At 43.9% G+C, this 23,005-nt stretch overlaps 1 protein-coding gene across 5 annotated transcripts in view; it reads right to left on the bottom strand.

Moving 5' to 3' along the window:
* map7d1a (MAP7 domain containing 1a) overlaps positions 1 to 6,472 on the bottom strand; it is a 134,315-nt gene extending 127,843 nt beyond the window's left edge. For all 5 annotated transcript variants that reach the window (XM_084336443.1, XM_084336444.1, XM_084336446.1 and 2 more), the window contains exon 1: positions 6,074 to 6,472. In XM_084336443.1, coding sequence (XP_084192569.1) covers positions 6,074 to 6,143 — 70 coding nt within the window. In that variant the 5' untranslated portion in view covers positions 6,144 to 6,472. The remainder of the gene's footprint in view (positions 1 to 6,073) is intronic.
* Positions 6,473 to 23,005: the final 16,533 nt, after the last annotated feature.

Genomic DNA, 23,005 nt, shown 5'->3' with positions numbered 1-23,005 from the left:
ATTTCGTGCCCTGGGTACAATACAGTACGGCTCAATACACACAATTGTTAAGGGGATGCAGACCAGAGAAAGACGTTTGTCTTGTTTACATCAGGGTCGCCCATTGTGTGTGTGTGTGTGTGTGTGTGTCCTCCCAACCGACCCCACTTCTATGTTTCAACAAATTATTTGCATTTAAAACTATTAATGCTGACTCATTCCTTCAGTCCACTCAAAATTATGCTAATATTCCTTATGTTGTTTATGATATTAATTGAAAATAGCATATGAGAGTATTATAGTAATAATAACACATGGCGATATACTAAAAAGCTATTTATAATTTTTGGCTGGTAAAAAATCTGCCTGGCTGGTAGTTTTTAAAATCTACCAGCCAAATGGCTGGTATGTCAAAAAGTTACGTTTGTTCCCTGTCTACATCCAACATTCACATGCCACACTAGCTTCTATTCATCCCATTCCCGACAGGCATCCAAACGGACCATGTCCGTTGACTCAACTGACAACAGTAACCGTTTTAGGCCAGGGTTACACTGGGGGTTTTGTTTTTGTTTTTGTTGCTGAATGATTACGTTTGCATGTCAAAGTTAAAAAGAAACGCAGTTGGCAGGAAAACACGTTTCCCTAGCGGGAACGCTGAAAAGGTGTTTTCGTTCTCGAAACTCGCCGAAACTCGCCGACAATGGTGCCATGTAATTTGCGTGAGCCGGATACGGAGCCGTTCTTGCTCAATGCCCATGCGCAGTAGAGACCTGCACGGTTATTTCCAGTGTTTACAGCAGAGCTGTACCAAGTAGCTGCGGCTACCAACGTGTTGTGAAGTTATTGTTATAAGGAGCCCAGTCCAAAACTACAACAGTCTGCATACCCTTAACAATTGTGTGTATTGAGCCGTATTGTATTGTACCCATTCTGCAATCTGTTAAATAAAGTTTTCATCCATTTCTAATAGCGTTAACGTTACTACGTTAATAGCCTCGATGCTAACTATATACATGGAGAATGCCATTCACATTAGCATGTAGCTAACAACATCGGAGATCTTTTTGTGAGACTAAACTATCCGCTCTTGGTGGTAAATTGTGTTGATGTTGGTTTTGTTTCATCAACAAATGAGAGGCAGAACACACAGTGAATGTATCCGTTTTGTTTATTGCACTTGTATTACACTTTCTTTGCTGAAAAATAAATGCTACGTTGGCTAAATGGCTAACGCGAGGTATTTAACACGTTCTGGGCCATTGGGATGCGTCTAATAAATCTCTAGAGGACCGGCAAATGTAAACAGACGTGGGGCTGTTTGTAAAGCTAAATCTATACTTTATAGTATTGCTATCTGTCCATTCTCATCGTCAATTGGGACCATAAACCGTCCCTTCAAAATGGATTAAAGAAATAATTTTCTCATCAATACATTCTCATTGTATAGCGCCGTGAATATAAGCGTTAAACGGCATTTGGTCTAGTATATTTCCTGGAAGGCGAGATAAAGGGCTAATAGTTACTAATGTTATATCCAATGGCATTTCCGTTATACAGATGCTACAGTTAAAACTCAAACTGCATATGATCGGCACGATCCTCAAGCATGTATGCATGAAAGGGGGGGGCGGGGGACGCCGTTTCTTATTATTGATTACCAATAACTGTGTTCGTCTAAGTAGCCACATAGGCCGATCGTATCGTATCATAACAAGGCTTGATCGGGCTGTAATTTACGTGAAAAAGATCTTACCATGAGCCGGTTGGATCCCCCCGAGCATTTCCCCGTTATCGATCGCCATCTGGTAGATCGATATGTCCATTGGCTGATGATAAATCCCCTTATTGCATAGTGAAATCCGCAATCCAAAACGTAATCCAAGCTACATGCTGCACATCCAGAATCGAGCTAACTGAAAACTCCATTGAAAGTAAAAAAATAAATAAAAATGCTCCGTTCAGCCACAGGGCACACTGCATTATCGCGATAGCGCCCCTAAGAGGATCTGGCCGGTATTGCACTCTCGAATTCAAAGAGTAGGGCACATCTGCAGTGCCGCTCGGCGACCTTGAATAGGTTATTAAAATGGAATAAAAGCAAAAACAACTTGCCACGGATATATCCATGCTTCTGTCCACAACGGGTGGAATCGAAACACGGAGGTCTCCGTGGTCGGGCGCCATTGTGTTAAAGATGGTGACTTTGTTGTTTTTAAGCAGGAAGTGTAGTGAGCGTTCAACCTTTTCTGATTGGTTGAAAATGGCCTTCATGTCTGAACTACATCGCCGCCTACTGCTTTGGCATTGTACTACATGTATATAGTAGACGAGACAAAACGACGTCTAACTTAACTCTTACTTGCCTGCCAATACGCAGCGTTCTGAAAAGCTAATGAAACTAAACGAAAATGGCCCTAGTGTAACCGCAGCCTTAGACAGGTGAGCTGGGAGTGTGTTAAAAATGGCCAACCTTAACAGGGAAAGAAAAGACTATTGATCTCAGTCGGCCGGTCTGAGACTTGCAGGTTAACAGAGGAAGATTAAAGAGGAAGACCAGATCGACTCCAGGGTAGGGCTGCACGATTTTGGGAAATAATAGTTGCGATTTTTCTGACAGATATTGCGATTGCGATAAAATTTGCGATACTTTTTTTTTTTTTTAAGCAGCCCCAGAGGTTTATTGTAAAATGCGGCTTGCATCTGGCGGTGGGACTTTTCAGGACACAGAGCCTGAACATTTTTCTTTTTACCTGGGAATCGATACCGGTACCCAACCAACGGTACCTTTTTTTCTGTACTTTACTCTCCCTCTCTGAAGTCTAAACTTCACAACACAATCTAAAACTCCTTACCTCCCTCTCCCAAACCGATCTTGTATCTCAATGGGACTTCCTGGTTAAATAAATGTAAAAAAAAAAATGCGATTTTTTTTTTTCTTTTTTCGATTTGATAATTGCATCATTCCAAATCGCGATTTCGATTTAAAATCGGTTAATCGTGCAGCCCTACTCCAGGGGCATCGACTATATTCACACGGTGGCCATTTTGCTCTTATGTCATGCTCAGGTTGAGTTCCCAGGGTGGAAAGGAACCCAACATGAGCACGATGTAAGAACAAAATTGTTGTTACTTCCCAGCGTGGAAATGACCCCAATCTGAGCCAGGTATGAGAGCAAAATGGCTGCCATGTGAATATGGTGAATGGGATGAGTGGCGGAACAGAGAGCTCAGAGTGGAAAATGCCTGAATGCCGAATCTAAAGAAAAGAGGGATTAGAAGATGTTCTTCAAAAGTCCTGACGGAGCAGAATTCCACAATGCCAGGCCAGACTCTCTCCGCTGCTCCTCTCCAAGGGCCCCTGGTTCACAACAAGAACAGATCCAATGACCTGTCTTTAGTGCCTCTAGTCTATGTGAACTGAAGTGAGGTAGATAACTTTTACAATTAATGAGGTGCATCAAGTGTATTTTAATTAAACTTGAAATTATAATGAGAAGGACTATTCTACCCCATCATTGACAAATCTCTGGGGGGAAATAAAACAGAGATTTATTTTATCAATCAGAAAGTCATGTGTCAGGGCTGCTTAGTGTAGAAGTAAAAGCACTTGCAGACACACCACAGAGACACAGGTTCAATTCCTGGCAGCGGCACTTCCGGTTTGGTCAGACGTTCCTACTAACGCAATTGGCAGTGTTCGCGGGTGGGAAGCCGTGGGGTATGAGTTCTGGTCGTTGCAATAGCGACTGCTACTGGTTAGTCAGGGCGCGCCTGTTCAGCAGGGAGGGGGTCTGGGAGAGATGGCGTGAACCTCTGCACGTGTTACGCTCTCCCAGTGAAACTCCTCGCCGATGAAAAGAAGCGGCTGGCGCCCACATGTATTGGGAGATGCATGTGGTACGGTAGTCTACATCCTCCCCAGACTGAGTCCAACGACCAGAACTGTGATACACATGGGGAATTGGCATAACAACTAAATTGGGGAGAAAATGGCCCAACAAAAGTAATGGGTTCACTGAGATGAATGTTTAGAAGGAATTCTCTCCACCCTTTCAAAATGAGTATTGCATCACATGTGTATCAAAGTCAAGTAAAATGTCCTCTCAAAAGAAAACACCTTCATCATCAGACACTGTACACAAAAACATTTGCATGTTAACAGGTAAGAGGAGCAATCAGGCTGGCTGTCCATGCCCTCGAGTTATGCAACAGAGATCTTCAACGAGACCGATCACTCATCGAAGGCTGCTTGAGAAGCCCCTTTGTTTCCGTTGTGGCTCTGCTGGCCGTGAATCATCAAGAGTCGACTGCAGAAGCAGCTTTTGATAATTGTATCAAGAAGGGTGGGGAGAGAGAGCATGACTGTGTGGCAGACGGACATACATCATGTGAAACAAGAGGACTTATGTCAGTGCAGGATCATTATGATGATGAAGGTACTTCCTGTTTCTCTCCCACCCACCCACCCCCTCCTAATGTACAGTCCCCTCCCCATCATATGTATATACTCTGTCAGGGTCTAGGGGTAACAGTACTGTATATTTGAATACCGTTTATGTCACAAATATATCAGTACTAAATACCAATATGTCCCTATGCCATAAATGTCATGTATGTTGTGTATGTCATAAATGTCTATATGAATTGAAAATGGGGGACCCCGATGTAAACAAGACAAACGTCTTTCTCTGGTCTGCATCCCCTTAACAATTGTGTGTATTGCGCCGTACTGTATTGTACCCATTCGGCAATCTGTTAAATAAAGTTTTCATTCATTCATTCACTCATGTTGCCATGTTGTGTGGAACGTGGCTGCTCGACACAGCAGAGGATCCAGTCCACTGGTCGAGGTTCCCACGGCCAGGGTGGAGCTCTGCTACCCTCCTCCCAACCCTGACACGGAGCCAAAACAGGCCAGAACCCCCACAGCAGCCCTGTTGTCTGTCCAGGAGGAAGGACGTTTTCTGTTGTCCCAGAGACAAGATCACATTGTGTTGCGTCCTTCTATTTACAGAACAAGGCAGTGTACTCATATACAATGGGTGGACACTTACAGTGTCGAGTGTAGTGTTATGGCACACCTCTTCCCATAATCTGATGTCCACCATGACCATATACACAATCTCACCTTCACTGAGTTGGGCAGTTATGGAAGGGTACCGAGAGGGCTATTGTTTTAAATGAACAGAAAGACATACCTAGAACTGCAGGATCCTAACTCGTATGTCTAATTGTACCTCATATTGTATGTGTAAATACACCTTATACTTCCACAGTAAATAGGTCGATCTGACCAGAATGATAAAAGTTGGCTCAGTGCACTGCTGCAGTTTGCCCCTGAACGGTTTCCTGATCCCAGGGAATCACTGACGCATCTCTGCACCCCTTCGAGAAAGACACGCGGCTGAAGGAAGATAATAATAATGTCCTACATTTTTAGGAAAACAGACACAGGGGTGATACCTGAATGACGTGGTAGTCGTCGTACTACGGCATAGAGCGGCAGAAAGGGGAAGAACGGATGCCAGACCGGTGACTGCACAATGTTAGTGGGATAACCATGAGTGGGGGGGGGGACTAGTCAGATTACCTCATCAAGAGCTGTTTGTATTATTATCATTCTAATGGTTGAATGAATCCATTCTCTGAGAGTGAGCATGGTCGGACAACACAGGCAGAGAACTGAGCTGAAAGAACATGTTATCAAAAGCTCTATGCTCTTTGTTGTCATCCGGATTATAATTTGGTTTAGTGGCTTGAGGTTGGTTATTATGGATAGTACATCGTGTAGGTTTGTGTTTTCTGTAGACACTCTTTTCCCAAGGTTGCACCAATTTAATTAATTCACAATTTGATGAAGCCAGTCAGGCAACAATGCACCAGACATGGAATCTTAAATGTTACTTGAACAGCGCGCATGAATGTATTCAACGAAGTGGCTGTTTAGGCGCTGTTTGTTTTCTAAACATTGTTGCAAATGGCCATTTCTTAGCTACAATGTTTCAAAAGACCCAAACACATGCAACCAACCACAGATTTCGCGTATAGCCTATCTAGTGTGTGGAGTCGGACTCCAAGTCCAAAGACTTACATGTTGCTTTTCCTGGCAGAGCTTTTTCCTCCAGATCAGTATCGATATCCTTGCTTTCCATTTCGTTCATTCAAACCTGCGGGTTTGGGCTGCTGTTCCTCTCCGACGGTCTCCTCATTCCTCAGGCAGAAGGAGAGAAGTTGCTTGAGTCACTCCGGGTGGTGATGATGATGACCAGCGCGCCCCTAGTTCCAAATGGAAAGCGCTGGAGATAATAGTGTGGCGAGGGTTCTCTAAACCGACAAGAAGACGACCACACCACACACACACCCCGCAGTTGATGACAAAAATCACCCGTGGATGCGACAATTAATTCCTAAAAAGTTGAGCTTGCCTTGGTGTCAGCAGGGGGGGACTTTGGGAAGATTCGTGAGGGAGCAGTGAAGGGAAGTTCCTCCGTCCGACACACAACAGCTGATGATACGGACGAACTGGTCCCTCGCTGGCCTCCGGATCGGGCTAGTCCATTACTACGAGAGGGGTGCGAGTAATATTGTGGACAGCATGTCTGTTTTCAAACATTGTATCGGCTGGGTTGTTATAAGAAGCGGATACTGTAAAAGCAATATAATTAGCTTCAGTTTCATTCTAACCTTTTAAACAAGGTTATACTAGGAGATACATAACGCGGTGTCGCTGTATAACCCCTTTTCTATTCGCCCACCCGCTTTAACAACGCGCATGCAGTCCACGGTTTACACAGCTAGCCTATCCAAAACTTTCCATGCCGAAAAAGCATGATAAATATATAGGCTGTAAATTCAGATCTCCTGACATTTATATAATTATCCAGAGTAGTCTACAGGTTATAGACGTACCAGTATGGGCTAGATTACAGTAGATTTGTGGAAGAAAGGAACAAATATCTTCACAAACTATTATTCAGAATGAGTACTGAGGCTATAATCTACAACCCAGACTTGATTGACATTATGTATTGTTAAAAAAAAATAGTAACCTATGTCCATCTCGGGTAGCCTACACTGACCACAAAAATAGAGAGGCTCAAAACCTCTGTTGTTAAATCTGTTGACCTTTGACCCTGGGAGAGGGCAGCAAGCTCACTTTAATTAGGATTCCCATCAGAATGTTTAAAATATGCAGAGGTAGGCTGTTCTCCAGCTCGGGGGATTAAAGTAAGCCGAGGGCTGAAAGTATTGCGTATTGAGAAAGGATGGTGCAAAATATGTAAAGGATAATATCATGGTGGCACCTTTGGACTTAGTCAGCTCTTTTACAGATTAAGTTAACCCTTTCACTGCCGCACTACCAAACGGTTAACCCTTTCACTGCGACAATACACAGAAGGTTGACCATCGGTTGTGTGATAGTAAAGGGTTAACCTTCTGTCGTGTGGCAGTGAAAGGGTTAAGGCACTGTTCACCCATGGCAATAACTAAAATACTGTAGCTGTTTAAGGGTTACATGTTACAGATGTTGACGTTAACGATTCCATGGAGAAAGATACTCAACTGTATATTTGTGTAAAAGTACTTGAAAACTCCATATTTCCCACTAGATTAGTTAGATTTAATGGGTGTATTCCAGATTACGGCAAACAAATCATCATCCACCCAAAACAGAGTTCTTACTGACTGCAAAAATGTAGTGCCAATCAGATAATGGTTCAGGCACATTCTTTGGTCAAATACTGTAACATTTACAGCTCTGTAACATGTACAGCTAAATTAGAATCAATATTTGTCCTGGTTTCCTTCAGGAAAAGTGACATAACATTTATTTTCTCTTGTCCCAACTGAGGCACTCCATCCACCACCTGTAGATCCCACTGAGCATCTGCCAAGTGGGGGGGGGGGGGCGGGGGGTCTGGGCAGGGGGCAGATCGGCATGCTTGAGGGGACATCCCGTCCCCCCGAAAGTACCCAGTGGGACTCCTTTGTGCAGCTGTTGCGTCCCTAAGAGCCACCTGTCACTGCAACTGGAAAGGAGAGGAGGAGTGAGAGGAGATGGGGGTTGGGCACTGTGTGTGTGTGTGTGTGTGTGTGTGTGTGTGTGTGTGTGTGTGTGTGTGTGTGTGTGTGTGTGTGTGACATAGAAGAAGAAAATTATACTTAAAAGAATAATGTTTACCGATTACTCATCAGATATTCTAGACTCCAAACATTTCATGATCGCAAATTGTTTTAATTGTTCTTCATTCTGTTCCCCCCGTTTTGTTGATAGATTATATGAAGACCAGAAGTCAAATGTATTCTGATGCCGGCAATGTTCATTCCACTAAAAGATAAAATAGGTTTTCTTGGTGTGAGAAACTCTTTTAACTGGATTGGAGATAAACATGACATTTCATTTTCTGCAGATGAAGTGGCAATTAGAAATGCTTGAAAGTGCTCTTTAGTTCACAGATGAGTTGGACCCTGTTTTTTTGGCACGTTCCTCTGGTTATTGCAGTGATCTCATGTTGAAAGAAGAATTTCAGCATGAGTTCATTTACTGCAGTGTTGTGTTTTGGGGGAATCAGGAGTAAGGATTTTGATTAGCTTCTTTAGAATTCTATGCTGTAGCTTTGTCACAACAATCCCACATTTGATTCACATGCTGTACACTTTAACAAGTTTGGTTGACTCCCATTTCTAAGAGCAATTTGCCATAGCAAAGACCATTACGTTACAAACTGCAGTATAACTCTGGTTAAAAAGATAAAAACCCAAAATATTTACATGAGGGGAAGACTATGAATAATTTGACATAACTTCTATAGCTTTTGTTGTTGTTGTTGTCATATTCAATGGAAGTATTGTAACATCCTTGTATTGTAAATACATTTCACAATGGGAGCCATCAGAGATGAAAGGCATTCCTACTGGTTTAGAGGAGGATAATTGTGTTTTGGTTGTTTGAACCCTGGAGATCTCTGAATGCAATGGAAATTAATTCTGTATCAGACATGTACGCATCCTTTTCTGTTCACGCCATAAGGGGTAAAGCAGCATAATGACCAGGCACTGTGTATCTGTCAGTGAAAAATACAAGGCTTTGAATAGCTTTTTCATTTTCAATTTGGCCACATGCAACTCTTACGAAAATGCTGCCGAACCCTTACACATCCGTTCTCCTTGTCAGAGCACACTCCTCTTGAAGCCCCAGTTTGTAAGCATCTTGCAGATGTCTTTTTTGTGTGTCCCCTTTCCAGCCAGCATATTGAAATCCCTCCTCCATCCTTTCATCTGTCCTTCAATTATCCCTCTACTCCCCTCAGTGCTGCAGGCTTAGTTGTGCCCCCTCTCCACCTACACACGCACCCACCCACACACACACACACACACACACACACACACACACACACACATGCTCTCAAGGCAAAATGCAATTTGGAGAAGTACGGTATATTGAAATAACAACTCTGCCCATCACAGCCTTACATGTAAAACCCTGTTGTTGGCGCTTATGTTTGCAGGGCCACTGCACGCTCAGAGCACAAAGCAAAGTGGGACCACATCTCCCCAGTCCTTGCATCCCTACACTGGCTCCCGGTAAAACAAAGAATTCATTTCAAGATCCTCATGTTCACTTACAAAGCCCTAAACGGTCTCCCACCCCAGCTTCCATAAAGGAACTCCTGGTCCAATCAGCCAACTCCAGATCCCTCAGATCAAACAGTAAAATCTGCCTTAAGATCCCACATTCAAGACTGCAGACGAAGGGATTGATTGATTGAAAAGTTTATTAACAGATTGCAGAATGGGTACAGTACAGTACAGCTCAATACATACAATTGTTAAGGGGATGCAGACCAGAGATCAGTACATTGGAATACTGACAAAGCCATACTTCGTCTTTACTGTACAACTGGGTTAGGACATTTGTAGGGGCCAGTTTCGAATTGCAGTCTCCCGTAGGTGTTCTTTGAGAGTGTTTTTGAAAGTGGGTAGTGATTCACATTCCTTTACAGCTTTGGGTAGGGCGTTCCACATTGATGTGGCATAATTGCGAAACGTGTTTAGTCCCTTGTTTGAGCCGAATCTGGGTTTAACATGATTTGTGGAGCTCCCTCTGGTGTTGTGATCGTGGTATTCACTGACCTTTGGGAAGTATTTTGACATGTACATGGGTACCTTGGTCGTGTAGTGTATCTTGTACACCAGGCCCATTGCAACCGGGCATTCACAGTTGCAGCGCTGAAACTCTGGAACAAGCTCCCACTAAACATCAAATCTGCAAGCACTTTTAAGGCCATGCTCAAAACCCACCTTTTCGCCATAAAAAAATCATTGAGCTAGTTTTGTGTTGTAGTATGACAGGCGGTGTATTATGTCCGCCTGTTCTCTGTCTGCTTCGTTGGCCTGCATGTATTCTTTCTGTTTTCTTATTGTTCCTGTCTTTCTGTTTTTCTTTTCCCCCAGGCTGCGCCCCGGGCCGATGTAACTATTGGTTGAGGGGCGCAATATAAATAAATGTATCATATCATATCATATCAAAGTCCTTGGACAATCTCAAAGGTAGGAGTATGATATTCTTCCCCCTTGGTAGAAAGTGAAAAAAGTAGTAGAACGCGCTCACCTCACTAGACTTGACACTGGGTGCTGTAACCTCTGATATCAAACATAAAAATAGGGTAGACAAATTAGTCTTATAGCACTGGCATACAAATATATGTAAATCACAAGTGAATACATTCACTGTCTGCAAGATTATAAAATTCGGACTCTCCCATCCGCAAAATGAAAGCATGCGATCCACCTCAAAATAAGAAAAGGTGTGCAAAATCCCAATGCCTCTGTCACAGTGAAACCTGCAATGCCAACACTGTTAATTAACAGCGCTTTGGTTTACCTAGACTCCGTGTTGGTGGCATGTACTATATCGCTGCGGGACAAAACCTCATAACTCCAAAAACCCAACTTTTCAGCAGATGAAAAAAACGAACACAGATTTGAGGGCGAATAGAGTTACGAGGTTTAGACAGATGATTGGTTTAATGCTTTCCCATTGTGTAGACTTTGTAAAACCACACACACATGGAGGATGATCTACTGAGTTGATAAAAAAAGAAATATATATATATATATATGGAGTTAGGAGGTTTTGTCCCGCCAGCAGCGATATGGTTCACACGTGTCACACTGCACCATATCTGGTGTGCCGTCTCTTTATTCACTTGAGCACAACGTCTGAAAGGAAAATTAAAGGGCAGAGGATAGATTCACACAACAGAGTCAGGAGGAGACGTGTGTCTCATTCAGTTACTGTACCGTGCTGTTTTAATGAGCCATTAGAAGCAAGGTGGAAGCAGATAGGAGAAAATAGGCCAGTGCCGGGTCTCCATAACCCATCCATAGACCATATGTGTGACCGCACTGCACACAGGAAGAGAGCCCCCCTCCCTTCCCCTCTCCTACTCTCTAACACCTCAAGAAAGGACTTGATTTCAGGGCTGCAGCTGCACTCATCACAGAAACAGAGAGAGAGAGAGCAAGGGACCCTCAGATGCACAGACACACACACACACACACACACACATACACACACATACACACACACACACACACCCACAGCTCATTAAATTGCCACTGATTGCTTGAAGTGGCGCAGGCCTAAGAACCGGTAGTTACTAATGTCACTGATGAACAGGGAAGTAAATACAAGGTACCACCACTGAGAGACCTGCTTGAGATCTGTAAACAAACAAAAACAATGGCAGAGAGAGATAGAGAAAGGAAAGCATAGAAAATACTTAAAGGAAGAGGGAGGGAAACACAGGGGGCTAGAAGAGAAAACAAGAGAGAGAGAGAGCATACTGTACAGACTGTGATCTCCATCTTGCCGTGAAAAGGGAATTGTGGCCTGAGCTGAGGAGACTGTGAGGCGACTGATAGACCACAGAAGAAAAGAGAGCCATTGATGATAGCTTATCTAGCTATAGCTAGCTCTCTGGAGCCTGGTCTCCCTCTTTCTCTGTGCTCTCTCTCTCATGTTACTCTTTGAACAGGAACAGTCAGTGAATACCACGATCACAACACCAGAGGGAGCTCCACAAATCATGTAAAACCCAGATTCGGCTCAAACAAGGGACTAAACACGTTTCGCAATTATGCCACATCAATGTGGAACGCCCTGCCTAAAGCTGTAAAGGAATGTGAATCACTACCCACCTTCAAAAACACTCTCAAAAAACACCTACGTGAGACTGCAATTCGAAACTGGCCCCTACAAATGTCCTAACCTAGTTGTACAGTAAAGTAAATGACCAAGTAAGGCTTTGTCAATATTCCAATGTACAGTGTAAAATGTGTGTGTGTCCCCTACCCAACCCCCCCCCCCCCCCCCCCCCCCCACCTCCAATGTACAGCCCTCACCCAACCCACCCAACCCCACCCCACCCAACCAACCTCCTCCAATGTACAGTTTCTACGCCAAATGTATATACACTCCTTTTCTGGACACTTTTGTATCACAAACAGTACTGTATTTGCAAATCTGATATGTCATAAATGTATAGATGTAGCAGTACTGTCTATCTGTATGTCATGTATGTCATATATGTTATGATGAATTGAAAATGGGGGACCCTGATGTAAACAAGACGAAAGTCTTTCTCTGGTCTGCATCCCCTTAACAATTGTATGTATTGAGCTGTACTGTACTGTACCCATTCTGCAATCTGTTAATAAACTTTTCAATCAATCAATCAATCAACCACGGGTCTTGTTCTTGCACCCGATGCGGGGACAGGATACAGGCCAATGGTGATTAAAGAAACAAACAACAACAAAACAAAAAGGGAAACCAGTGTACACCCCAAGAACGCTGAAACTCAGCGCTATATAGTTGAGTGAACTATCCCTTTTAGCAGTGGGCACAGCTCCCATCCTGGGGCCTGGCGACCACCACAATGAGTCTAGAGGTCAGCGGCTGTGAATGAACAGGTCACCCTCGACCCCCTTAATGAAATAACAATAGCAGGAATGTCCAGAATGTCCCCAGAGAAGGATACAGCCAGCCACTGGTATATAGATTACTGTGCTATCTGTGTTCTGTTGTAAATGGTAGCTTTTTAAGCAGCTGGAGAAGGGTATAGCATGAACTAAGAAAGGGTGTTTATGAGGCCAGTTACGTATTCTATGTTTCAAGTTTCTTTAATAGTTGTCATACAGAAGTACAGAATACTTTTATACAAAATGCTTCTTACTGTTACGCTCCAGAGACTGTGCTAGACAAGATAAGTATGAAATAAAATAAAGTAGCATGTAAAAAGAAGTAAAAATAGAGGTCCCAGTGTTCAGTATAGACATATGTACAATGTTCGATGCAGACTAGAAGTAACTGAGTTACCATACAATATACAATATACTATGCAATATACTAATATACAATACTATATAGTGCAAAGCAGAAATGGGATGAGGTACAATTTAGGTACAATTTACAGTAAGGTGTACGAGTTGTAGTGCAAATCCTTTACCAATAAATATAAATTGTGTTTAGGTGATCTAAAGTGTGGAGTGTGGGTGCTGCAGTGTGTTGTTTGTTTAAAGTGAGTGTGTGCGTGTGGATGTGTGTGCTGTGTGCATTTGATGGTTGTTGCATAGTGTTTATTGTTCGTTGAGCAGCCTGATGGCCTGGGGATAGAAGCTTCTTCTGAGTCTTTCTGTGCTCGCCTTGAGACTCCGGTATCGCTTGCCTGACCGCAGCAGTTCAAAGAGGCAGTTGTTCGGGTGGCTGGAGTCCTTGATGATTCTCTTAGCCTTACCCCTGCACCGCTTGTTGTAAATGTTCTGGAGGGTGGGAAGCCCCCCTCCAATTGTGCGTTCCGCTGAACGTGTCACTCTTTGTAGTCTGCTTCGGTCTTGTGCAGTGCTATTCCCAAACCAGGAGGTGATGTTGCCAGTCAGGATGCTCTCTATTGTACATGAGTTGAAGTTCTTAAGGATCTTCTGACTGACTTGGAACTTCCTTAGGCGCCTGAGGAAGTAGAGGCGTTGTCGTGCCTTCTTCACAACACTGTCAATGTGTGTGGTCCATGTCAAGTCCTCGGATATGTGGGCTCCGAGGTATTTAAAACTGTTCACTCTCTCAACCGGTGCCCCGTCGATGCTGAGGGGGCTGTAGTCCTTGACCCCCGACCTCCTAAAGTCCACAATCATCTCCTTTGTTTTGCTGACGTTCAGGGAGAGTCTGTTCTCCTGGCACCATCCCGCCAGGACCTTGACCTCTTCCAGGTAGGCCCTCTCGTCGTTTGCAGAGATCAGGCCCACCACTACTGTGTCGTCAGCAAATTTGATGATTGTGTTGTTGCTCCGCTGAGCCACACAGTCATGTGTGTACAGGGAGTAGAGGAGGGGACTCAGAACACAGCCCTGTGGGGCCCCTATGTTGAGGGTGATGGATGAGGAGGTGCAGTTGCCTGCTCTCACCACCTGGGGTCTGCCCGTCAGGAAGGCCAAGACCCACTGGCAGAGGTCATAGTTCAAGCCCAGGTCCCTGAGCTTGGCTATGAGTTTGGAGGGGACTATGGTATTGAATGCTGAGCTGTAGTCGATGAATAGCATTCTCACATAGTTCCCCTGCCTCTTGTCCAGGTGTGATGCTGCTGTGTGCAGGACAGGACAGGCGTCCTCCGTGGACCTGTTGGGGCGGTATGCAAATTGCAGGGGGTCCAGGTTGATGGGGAGGGAGGAACAGATGTAGCCCTTCACTAGCTTCTCAAAGCACTTCATGGCTATGGAGGTGAGAGCTACAAGGCGGTAGTCGTTGAGGCAAGTGGGCGTAGATTTTTTGGGTACAGGGATGATGGTGGACTTGCTGTGTTAGCCTATATGAACGCTGTCTTTGTGTCAATATGTACAATGAGCCAGAATGTGCATTACAGTATTATTGTCATATTCCAATGATATCTCCTTTTAAGATACAATTGATTTGATGTGAATTCCCCAGGGCTGTGTTCTGAGTCCCCTCCTCTACTCCCTGTACACACATGACTGTGTGGCTCAGCGGAACAACAACACAATCATCAAATTTGCTGACGACACAGTACTGGTGGGCCTGATCTCTGCAAACGACGAGAGGGCCTACCTGGAAGAGGTCAAGGTCCTGGCGGGATGGTGCCAGGAGAACAGCCGCTCACTGAACGTCAGCAAAACAAAGGAGATGATTGTGGAATTTAGGAGGTAGGGGGTCAGCATCGACGGGGCACTGGTTGAGAGAGTGAACAGTTTTTTTTTTTTTTTTTTTTTTTTACTTAAAGGGGAACTCCAACATTTTGGGAAATTAGCTTATTTAACATCTTCCCTGGAGTTAGACAAGAAGATACATAGCTTTTTTGTCTCTGTGCGTGCATTTTAGCTTTGGGAATAGACGCTCCGTTAGCATAGCTTAGCTTCATCACTGGAAGTGGGGGAGGGTTAGAGCCTTACAGTGCCTTACAGTGTATTGCAAGGTCTGACATTGACCAAACTTGATATGCATGACCTTGGTGGGCTCTAGGTCAACTCCTGAAAAGGGGGTCAATGTCAGACCTTGCAATCAAAAGTTAGGGGGCGCACTGAAATTATAAAGGGTTATTAGCCCCCTAACTTTTGATTGCAAGGTCTGACATTGACCCCCTTTTCAGGAGTTGACCTAGAGCCCACCAAGGTCAAAAAAGGTATGTATCTTCTTGTCTAACTCCAGGGAAGATGTTAAATAAGCTAATTTCCCAAAATGTTGGAGTTCCCCTTTAACATGAAAACAATTTTTAATTTTTTTTTATTATTACTTAACATGAAAACAAGACAACACAATACAATAACCATAATAACAATACACAGAACTTCACAGGGAGATAACAGAACAATAATAATAAAAGAAATAACAATTTATAAAAACAGTACAACATTTTAATTTTAAAGGGGTACTATCCTACAATTGGCCTTTCCCAGTATTCAGTACCGTTTCCCGGCCGTGTGGCTCTATATCAATAAGACTTAAGTCTCTAATTCTCATATTGGCGCACTCTTCCAATTCCCCTCACATCCCTCACCCTCACCAAACTGAGTCATCTCAAAACGTGCATATCAGTGATGTCAGAGATTCCAGCTGCATAACAATGTGGCAATTGTCACCAGGCCACACAGTGGTTGGAGCCCAGCCTCAAAACGGCTTAAGATCCTGAGGTAGAAAAACGCTGCCCCTGAGTACCCGACCAGAAATACAAAACAATGAACCTTTTCGAAAAACAAAAACCTACAGAGTGTTCCATAGACTCACAGGAACCGTGCAAAAGTGCCCAAACAGTGAAGAAATAGCAAAATAGCAAAATAGCTCCCCCCCAATAAAATTCCCCTAGTTAAAGTTAAGAAGGACAAGACAAAAGACAAGACAGACAAGACATTTCCTCCTCCCCCTCCCACGAGACCGCCGGACTCCCCCGAACAAGCACCTCAACCCCGCTCAGCCGCACACGGCGGTCCTGACCTTCTCAGCTGTTGCAAACCACAGGTCAATACCAGCCTGCCCCACCCCAATCACCAATCATCTCAAGATAAATCACATCCAACAGTGTTAGGGACCAGTTAATCACTGTGAGCTTCTCAGGCTCCTTCCATCTCAATGCTATTAGCTTCTTCGCTGCTGTGACGCCCGCTAGGACAACCCTTTTTAGTTGTACGGACGCGGGTAGTGTCGTTATATCGTTCAGGAGTAGCGTAACAGCTGTGAATGGGATAGTTAAGCCACACAAATCTGAAAGTTTGTCCGTTATTGACCTCCAGAAGCGGGTGGGCAATCCCAATACATATGCATATAAGTGCCAGCGGCCCTTTGAGAGCACAAAGTGCACCGAGAGTCGGTTACCAGTCCCATAGCAAATAGCTTCCTAGGTGTAAGATAGGTCCTATGAATATAATTAAAATGAATTTGCTGGTGATTGGGGTTGCGGGAAGACAATGCCACATTTGCCCAAACATCATCCCAGTCAAACTCGGGGTCCAACTCCGGGATATCCACACGCCAGATTGTATCCAATGACAAATTTTTATACGTGGATTGAATTAAGAGCGTATAAAAGTCTGAGACAAACCCTCTGGAGGTCGTCCTGTCCACTATGAGCCTGAGGAAGGGGTGTGGTTGCAAAGCTTGAGCCCACGGCACGCCATGCGCCCTCAGCGCTGACCTTAGTTGAAGGTAAAGAAAGAAGGACTCGCCGGGAAGATCATAAAATTCTCTTAAGTCCTGAAACGCCCGAAGGCCGTTCTTATCATAAATATCCTCCAGAGTATGAACTCCCCTCCTTTGCCATTGAGGAATACTAACCGGCTTGTGCCCAACAAGTAGTTGCTGATTATTAAAAATTGGAGAGTCCAGGTGCCATGGGCATTTAACCCCACACGACTTCTGTGAGAGAGTGAACAGTTTTAAGTACCTCGGAGCCCACATATCCGAGGACTTGACATGGACCACACACATTGACAGTGTTGTGAAGAAGGCACGACAACGCCTCTACTTCCTCAGGCGCCTAAGGAAGTTCCAAGTCAGTCAGAAGATCCTTAAGAACTTCTACTCATGTACAATAGAGAGCATCCTGACTGGCAATATCACCTCCTGGTTTGGGAATAGCACCGCACAAGACCGAAGCAAAACTACAGAGAGTGGCACGTTCAGCCGAACGCACAATTGGAGGGGGGCTTCCCACTCTCCAGAACATTTACAACAAGCGGTGCAGGGGTAAGGCTAAAAGAATTATTAAGGACTCCAGCCACCAAAACAACTGCCTCTTTGAACTGCTGCGGTCAGGCAAGCGATACCGGAGTCTCATGGCAAGCACAGAAAGACTCAGAAGAAGCTTCTATCCCCAGGCCATCAGGTTGCTCAACGAACAATAACACTATGCAACAACCATCAAATGCACTCACAACACACACATCCACACGCACACACTCACTTTAAACAAACAACACACTGCAGCACCCACTCTCCACACTTTAGAACACCTAAACACACTTTATATTTATTGGTAAAGGATTTGCACTACAACCCATACCTCAGTACACCTTACTGTAAATTGTACCTAAATTGTACCTCATCCCATTTCTGCTTTGCACTATATAGTATTGTATATTAGTATATTGCATAGTATATTGTATATTGTATGGTAACTCAGTCACTTCTATTCTGCATCGAACATTGTAGATATGTATATACTGAACACTGTGTCTACGTACGTGACTTCTATTTTTACTTCTATTTTATTTTATTTCATACTTATCTTTTGTCTAGCACAGTCTCTGGAGCGTAACAGAAAGAAGCATTTTGTATAAAAGTATTCTGTACTTCTGTATGACAACTATTAAAGAAACTTGAAAGCATCAGGGTCAGCTGACGTTGCATTACAATTTTAATCAGCCTTTCATTCAACCCAAATGCAAATTCTGACATTGGTAGACCTTCCCTGAAGATGCTGTTAGGAGTCTGTCTTAAAGGAACACGCCAACATTATGGGAAATTCGCTTACCGTCTTCTCCAGAGTCAGACAAGAAGATAGATACCAATTTCCTCTCTGTGTGTTCAGTGGAAAGCCATCTGGCTGCAAGCTAGCCTGGCTTAGCACAAATGAATGGAAGCGGATACGGACCACTAGCCTAGCTTAAAACTACAGGAGAGGTGTTTTTGCTAGGCTAGCCGATCTATCCACTTCCATTAATTTGTGGTGTGCTAGCTAGCTTGCATCCTGGTGGCTTTCTACTGAACGCACAGCGAGGACATTGATATCTATCTTCTTGTCTGACTCTGGAGAAGACGAGAAGTGAATTTGCCATAATGTTGGCGTGTTCCTTTAAGCAGTTGTAGGCTTAGCCTTCACTTGAAATCCTCATCTTATTTCAATGCTGCAGTTTAGACAACATTGACACAACAACCAACGTCATATAAACATACGCCCAACAACCAATACACAGCCATTTGACGTTAAAATGTTTGCTGGGTCATAGCTCCAGGAAATGACAGGGTTTCTTTATCCCCTCCCACATAATATTACCCTGTGTGTTTTCTGATAACCCTTTATCAATCAGTGTCTCTCCGTGGGAAGGTCATCTTCACCTGTAGGGGGGCCCACAGATTCACCTAATTTACGATGTGTTGTCTTTTCTTGCCCGTGTAGTGTGATTTAATCAGGTACTACATCACGTGTGACACTGGATAAAATGAGTGTGTGGAGGAGAGGCCGCAACATGGAGTGTGGGAGAGAAGCCCTGTCTCTTTGTGTTACTCTCTGGGGAGCTGTGGAGGGAGCCAGGGAACACCACTGTTTGGTCTTAATCATCCTCTATTTAGTCTCACTCCCCGGGTTCTGAGAAGTAACACCGTCACACACGGTCTACCCATGGAATTATTATGGTTCACTCTTTGAACCAAAACCACTTTTATCCTTTTCAGAAATCATCATCGTAAACAATTTATTCACCAAATGCAATGAATGTACAGCACAGGGATTTGTCTCGGGTGACAACGGTACAAAGATGGATCAACAAATGTACTAAGTTCCACAGTATGCCAGATACACGTGGTACAGTGACAGCAGGATGTCACCCACAGTGCACAGGGGAAGCATAATAAACAATGAACAGTGTGGTATGAGTAAGGTTGCTATGGAGTGAGGTGAGTGCCCAGTGGTCAAAGTCTGTCTCAAGAGAAGTTGGTTCACACCACCGCCATCTTGATGACGTGGACTAAAGAAAACCTGACGTCTATCTCTTTGAATGGCTAGTCATCCGTATCTAAGAATCTGTCATACATATTGTAATTTCTATTTCATATTTGAAATCACTGGTACATTTCTGACAACCCAGAATGGCTAATTTGGTCGAAAGGAACAATTATTCGTTTTTTTTTAACTCCTCAGACCATCTTCTACACTTGCACCATAGAGTGGTTTCTGCCACAAAATTCTTAGTTACCATGGCAACCACTACCAGCGCCATTCCCAGCTTTCTGGCAGAGATGGTGATTCATTTAAAGCATCTTTAAAACTCACATTTCAAGATGCAGTAATTATGATTTTACTCAACATGAAGTCAAATCACACACACAAGTTTTTTTTTCTTTTTTTCTTCTTCTTTATTTCGCACCATTTCAACAAAACAGTAAAAAAACATTGATCATGACAGGAAGTATTCATCATCAATTCATCATTCAAATTTACTGCAGTGCTCCATCTCCTCATTAGACCATATTTTAAGTTTTAAAGTCTGGCCTTTACCTCTCATGAGAACCAACCAAAGACTCTAGTCACCCAAACAACTGCCTATTTGAACTGCTGCGGTCAGGCAAGTTCTACCGGAGTCTCATGGCCAGTACAGAGAGCATTCATACCGCATTTGCAATTGCACCTTACCTCAAAGTTTTGTACCTCATCTTCTGCATTGTACCTCACTGTTTACTCATTTTTAGTACTTTAGATTGTATATTGTACTGTATATTGTATAATATGTATATTGTATATTCCTCCTTACTTACTTTTTTTTTAACTTACTTTCTTACTTACTTTTATACTGTATGAAGCACACTCTCAGGGGCTCATACAGAACAAAGCATTTCACCGTAAAGTATGTGTATTTTATTGTGATATTTAATAAACAAACTTGAAACTATAATGACCCATCAGTATATCCGTGAAAATACTCTACGATTTTAGAACATGCTCAACATGTTTATGATATTCATGCCACACTACTCAAGGAAGTAGTCTCTAGACAAACTACTCTGAAAAAAAAGAATATACAGTATATATCTTTTTTTTAATATCTCATATAGTAGTCATATATTTCTATTCATTCCATCACTCACTCTGAATAAATCAGACTGAAGCAAACCCTCGAGGGAACACTGTTCATATACCCTGGACTGGACAGATCTCCCCACCTCGCCCTCTCCAGCGCCTCTGGACTCCTTAAACAACAGGTGGCGTAACGAGGGGCTCATTCCCCTGTCTTCCATGAGGAATGCGTCGCCACAGAATGCGTCGCCACAGCAGTGACACATATAGGCTGCAGAGCTGCGCCTCGCAGACGATGACGCAATAGCCTCAAACGTGCAGCCTATTAAGAGGCAGAACCAAAACACGTGGGGCTCATCTTCTCTCTGCTCGCCCCCGAGCCCCCCGCGCCATTCTCCTCTCTCCCATCCCTCCTTCACCACCCTTCTGTTCCACCGCACTCGCTGTTTATGAGTGCATCCCACCGTCTCACTACACCCCAGTGCCGGTCCTAGCCTCTCTGAGGACCTGAGAAAAATCCACCCGACTTGTGTACATCCTTTGCGACTTATGTACGTCACTTTATTATGGAACGGAATGTGAGGAATGTTTAGGCTCGAAACATTAAATGACGTGTTATGCCATGTAACTAAACACGGAAGTCTCATTCCAAACGATGGAGTGGACCTTTAATTGTCTACATAAACTGAAAAGTGAGCTATTGCCACATTTTGGGCAGTACATAGCCTTTAGAAGAAGAGACAGTTGTCCAAACCCATCCAAACCTGTTTTCTGAACTCACCTTTGGGGCTAAAGCTTGCTGGCTAGTAAGACACTGACCAACATTATCAGCTAGCAACTGCAAGCATAGCAGTACTCTATTAGGCTACTCTTATGTTGACAATAAACAACTCAGGCTCCATAACCCTTTTAAGCAATCCCTTCTACACATCAGCATTAAAATGTCACTTTGATACTTGGTGGAGGTGGGGTTGGGGCCCCTTGCACTGCAAGTGAGGCCCTGAGCAACTTGCATAGTGTGCAACCGGCCCTGCTATACCCCCTTCTCTTCTCCCGGTGCTCCCACCTCACTCACCCACCCACCCACCCACCCACCCACCCACCCACCCACGCTACCACTGCTTCAATAATAAGAACCCCCCCCTTCGTTTTCATTTCCATGACAAACTCTAGTGAGGGGGGGAGAGAGGGAGAGTAAAAGACAGAGGAAGGGAGGGGTGAATAGGGAGAGCCGGAGTACCTTTCCTTGACCTCTGTTTCCATTTGAAAGAGGGGGGAACCCCATTCACACCAAGGGCCCCGGAGAGGTTAAAGTGGCCAATCAGGAGAGCAGCTCTGTTGGTCAGCATGTTTTAGGGAAATCCACTTCTCCCCACCTCCCCAGCGAGAGATGAGCTAAGGTTAGTATGTAGTTAAAGGGAAACGCCAGCCATTATACAGTAAGAATCCACTCATATTCCTGTGTCCTGCGTCATATTTGTGAGCATGCACCACGCTTTCCCAAAGCTTGAAATAAAAGAGAGAAACCCTTCCTTTTGTGATGTCACCCGGGTGTAAAACCTGGGGCTGCTACAAATAGACAATGATGAACACATAGAGCCATAACTGCTAACTGGTCTGAAACAGAATTTATAAACTGTAAATACATTTAAAATGTAATATTTGAACACACATAAATATTGTTGTGCTTACGAAGCCAGGCATTCTAAAATCACAGATTGCATTTTATCTATAGAGGAATTCAGTTGTGTGTGTGTGTGTGTGTGTGTGTGTGTGTGTGTGTGTGTGTGTGTGTGTGTGTGTGTGTGTGTGTGTGTGTGTGTGTGTGTGTGTGTGTGTGTGTGTGTGTGTGTGTGTGTGTGTGTGTGTGTGTGTGTGTGTGTGTGTGTGTGTGTGTGTGTGTGTGTGTGTGTGTGTGTGTGTGTTTCCATCCATGGACATTCAAGACTGCAACACTGACTTTTTGGTGAAATATGGGTAGAATTAGCTTTCGCCAACCGCGGAAGGGTCCAGTAAATCATGAGGCCAAAAGGTTAGGGAACGTATTGATCTCATGTCACATGCATGCCTGGATGGCTGTCCTGTCCGAGTGACACGGTGTGTCAGAATGAGATGGCTGAGGGGTGAAAGGTCTAGAGGTCGAGCCCCAGGGAATCTTAATCTCATACGCACATGCAAACAGACACACACACACACACACACATATACATATACATATACATACA

The sequence above is a fragment of the Notolepis coatsorum genome (assembly GCF_963971535.1).
Source record: "Notolepis coatsorum genome assembly, chromosome: 19".
Classification (NCBI taxonomy): Eukaryota; Metazoa; Chordata; class Actinopteri; order Aulopiformes; family Paralepididae; genus Notolepis; species Notolepis coatsorum.
The sequence above is the reverse complement of the archived record's forward strand: the minus strand, read 5'-3'. Positions and strand labels throughout refer to the sequence as shown.